Here is a 3,319-nt window from a genome sequence, read left to right as displayed (position 1 = left end):
AATAAATGGATTAGTATTTTACTTTGTCTAATTTATGAAAGCTATCATGTTATATGTTTATTTTCCATTTTATATTTCAGTGAAACCCGTATACTCTTCTCGTAAGTAGGGTCACGTTTAATATATCCCCCGTCCCTTATTTATTGTAATTTATAGTTAAGCTCTTGGAATGGAATTTTAATTGTGAGGAAATTTTGTGAAAGCAGATCGGAAAGAAAGTTCCCGTGGTCGCTTACTTTAACATCAATAACTGGCCATTGGGTAGCTTCAACACTGATTACCCTGTTGCAACCATTCAGGAGTGGTCGCTACTCTGAGGATCGTTTTGGCCTTCCACTAGGCACAGAAGTTCCGAAAAAGATTACGCTCACCGCCCATTCTTCCTCTAATTTAATCCTAAAGATGAAAAATAAAGTAAAGGAATTTCTTTCTCGTCTGATTAAAGAAAAGAAAACGACTTAAAATAGAAAATAAAATACATTATTTACATTATTTACATTTGACGGATATTTGTCTGCATCTTGTTTGTTGTTAACACAACGTTTCGGCTGATATACCCTCCAGCCTTCATCAGGTGTCTTGGGGAAATTTGCTAACAGCAAACAAGATGAGCACAAATATCCGTCAAATGTAAATAATGTAAATAATTTCTCATCTCTTAAATATGGAACAGAAAATAATTTAATTCAGGAGACGATTTCAGTATATTTTGCTTCCCTTCATTAAATGTTGTTTTTGTTTTCGTTTTCGTTTTTTGTTTGTTGTTGTTTTTGTGAAATGAATTGATAACTTTTGCCTTTTTTAAAATTTTTATGCCTTGCACATTAACTAATTCCAAATTTGGGTTTATATTTCTGCACAGTTTTCATGGGCTGTTACGAAACTAGACACCATTCGGTTTTGCCAAAATATTCGTCGCGGTCAGATATGTCTATTGAAACTTGCCGAAAATATTGTGGAAATCAAGGAGAAAAGTATGCAGGATTAACGGTAAGTCACAGCTAAGTTATTTCTTACTCATGCGTAAGTAACAGACCACAGAGATAACAAGCTTAACGTTTGGTCGGCAATATTTCAAATTGATCTTTTAGAAGAGATATCAATCAGTGCTACGTGCAGTAATCATTCATTTATGTCATGTCAGTTTGTGTTGGTTAGCCAAAACTCTCATTCTCTTTCAAATATTCTTAATCCATTAGACCATTGACGAGGTCAAATAAGAACGAAACGTATGAGAAGTTGTCGCTGTTCTTACGAAATAAATAAATTTACTCCCAGATTTCAAGGTTGCTTCCCTTGTCTTTCTGCATCAGAATTAACCGTCAATTTTTTTTCTCCGCACGACAGGTGTAATTTGAATGAACTAAAATTATTGTTTGGCTCATTACATTACGTCAGTAACAATTTAACAGTGTATGTGTGTGTGCGTGTGTGCACGCGCGTAGACTTACATATTATTATTATTATTATTATTATTATTATTATTATTATTATAAGGCGGCGAACTGGCTGAACCGCTTGCACGCCGGGCAACATGCTTAGTGGCATTTCGTCCGTCTTTACATTCTGAGTTCAAATTCCACCGAGGTCGACTTTGCCTTTCATCCTGTCGGGGGATCGATGAAATAAGTACCAGTTACGCACTGGGGTTGATGTAGTCGACTTAGCCCCCCCCCTCCTCCTAAACTGCTATCCTTGTACCAAAATTTGAAATAATAATTATTATCATTATTGAGCGAGAGAGTAGTGCGTGCCATCAAAGTGACGCTGGGGTACAAATATACAAAACCGAGTGTGCCTATCATGACTACCCGTCATTGAGAAAGGAGACAACTTTTCCTGAAAGGCAATATCCCTCAACATGATAGATATCTGACATATTTACTTGAGAAGAATAACTCGACGGAGAAGATGTCTTCAGTGCAAACAGAAATTTCTCATACAGTCAGAACATGTGAGACGGATTTAGTTTTATTTGCAGTCATTTTACTTGTGCCATTAACGTGGTTTGGAAAGGCATGAAAAGCATAACATTGGAGTTCTGCTACCTCCATATCAATGAGGAAAATTCTAAAAGGTCACTTGAGTCGTTAGGGTTAGGGTTAGGTGGGGGGTTTTTTTATCTTTGAAAAACAAAGCAGAGATTGGTTATCTGACCGTTTGTGCGGTAACTCACTCTCTTTAGAAACAGCAGTGAAATCTCCTTTAATTTACACTCAGTCATTTTAAATAAAGAACATTACATTATGACAATGTACTTCCTGATATGCAAAATGGCAGGGTGGTCATTTCTGGAATGCCTTTCGTCAAAAGTCTACTTGGTTAGAATTGACACAGATAGGGCCTAAACAACAACAACAACAACAGCAATAGCAAAGAATTTAACATGAACTTTTATTTCGTATTCCAGAAAGGTTTTGTTTGTTCCTGTGGGTCAAATTATGATAAGTTCGGTCTCTGGTACACCAGTAAAGCTTGTCAAGAGGGATGTCACGGAAGTAACGACAAATTCTGTGGAACTTCTTTTTCGATGGCTGTCTATAAATCAGGTGAGATAGATTCCTTTAATCTTTTACCGGTTTCATTTTTTCGAAAGTAATCATGCTGAGGCGTGTCATCAACGATTTTAGTCGATCATACTTATTGTATGATACATTTTTTTACTGGACCTCATTTATCGAACTACAAAGTCACGATTATGACATAAATGGATGCAGCTAGACTCTGGTTTATACTTGTAAGCATAAAAGTAGGTATACACTTACGCCTGCTCACACACACACACACACACACACGTATGTGTTGTGTATGAGTCCGTGACAGTATATCGACGAAAAGAAAGAGTTCTCAAAAGATGTGAAGATTAAATAATTGTTTTAGCAGTTTGTCTAAAATCTTCATCATTAGTAAAATTAAATAAGGATCTATTTTAAAACGGGGGCGCCAGTATGTTCTTAACGAAACACTAACGAAACACTTTGAAACTTGGGACACTGGTAGAATGTGTCATATAAAACATCTTTTACTCTTAGTCTTCTTAACAAAAAAAAGGAATTCGCAAGTTATTCCATGTTAAAGTTGTCGTATTTCTGTAATTTCAACCAATCACTGACATCTATTCAGCCCAATAGAGTTACTGCTGGGCGGTCATAAAAATGTTATTCCCTGTGACATATTTCATCCGGTTTAATCGTAATTTATACGCATATATTGTTTATATAATAAATTACGCTGTGCGTATCTGTGTGTGTAACAATTTTAGAGTTCGGATTCTAGAGTTAGGGTTAGTTTTAGGGTTAGGGTTACGGTTACGGTTAAC

General features: G+C 36.0%; 1 protein-coding gene across 1 annotated transcript in view; it reads left to right on the top strand.

Moving 5' to 3' along the window:
* The window catches only part of LOC106867217 (uncharacterized), a 9,114-nt gene that overhangs the window by 3,649 nt on the left and 2,146 nt on the right, over window positions 1-3,319 (top strand). The window contains exons 5-7 of the mRNA XM_014912025.2: window positions 81-101; window positions 863-990; window positions 2,411-2,549. Of these exons, the coding sequence (XP_014767511.2) occupies window positions 81-101; window positions 863-990; window positions 2,411-2,549 (288 nt within the window). The remainder of the gene's footprint in view (window positions 1-80; window positions 102-862; window positions 991-2,410; window positions 2,550-3,319) is intronic.

The sequence above is a fragment of the Octopus bimaculoides genome, chromosome 13 (genome assembly GCF_001194135.2).
Source record: "Octopus bimaculoides isolate UCB-OBI-ISO-001 chromosome 13, ASM119413v2, whole genome shotgun sequence".
In the NCBI taxonomy this organism is placed as follows: domain Eukaryota; kingdom Metazoa; phylum Mollusca; class Cephalopoda; order Octopoda; family Octopodidae; genus Octopus; species Octopus bimaculoides.
Note: the sequence above shows the minus strand (reverse complement) of the source record. Positions and strands in the feature narration are given on the sequence as shown.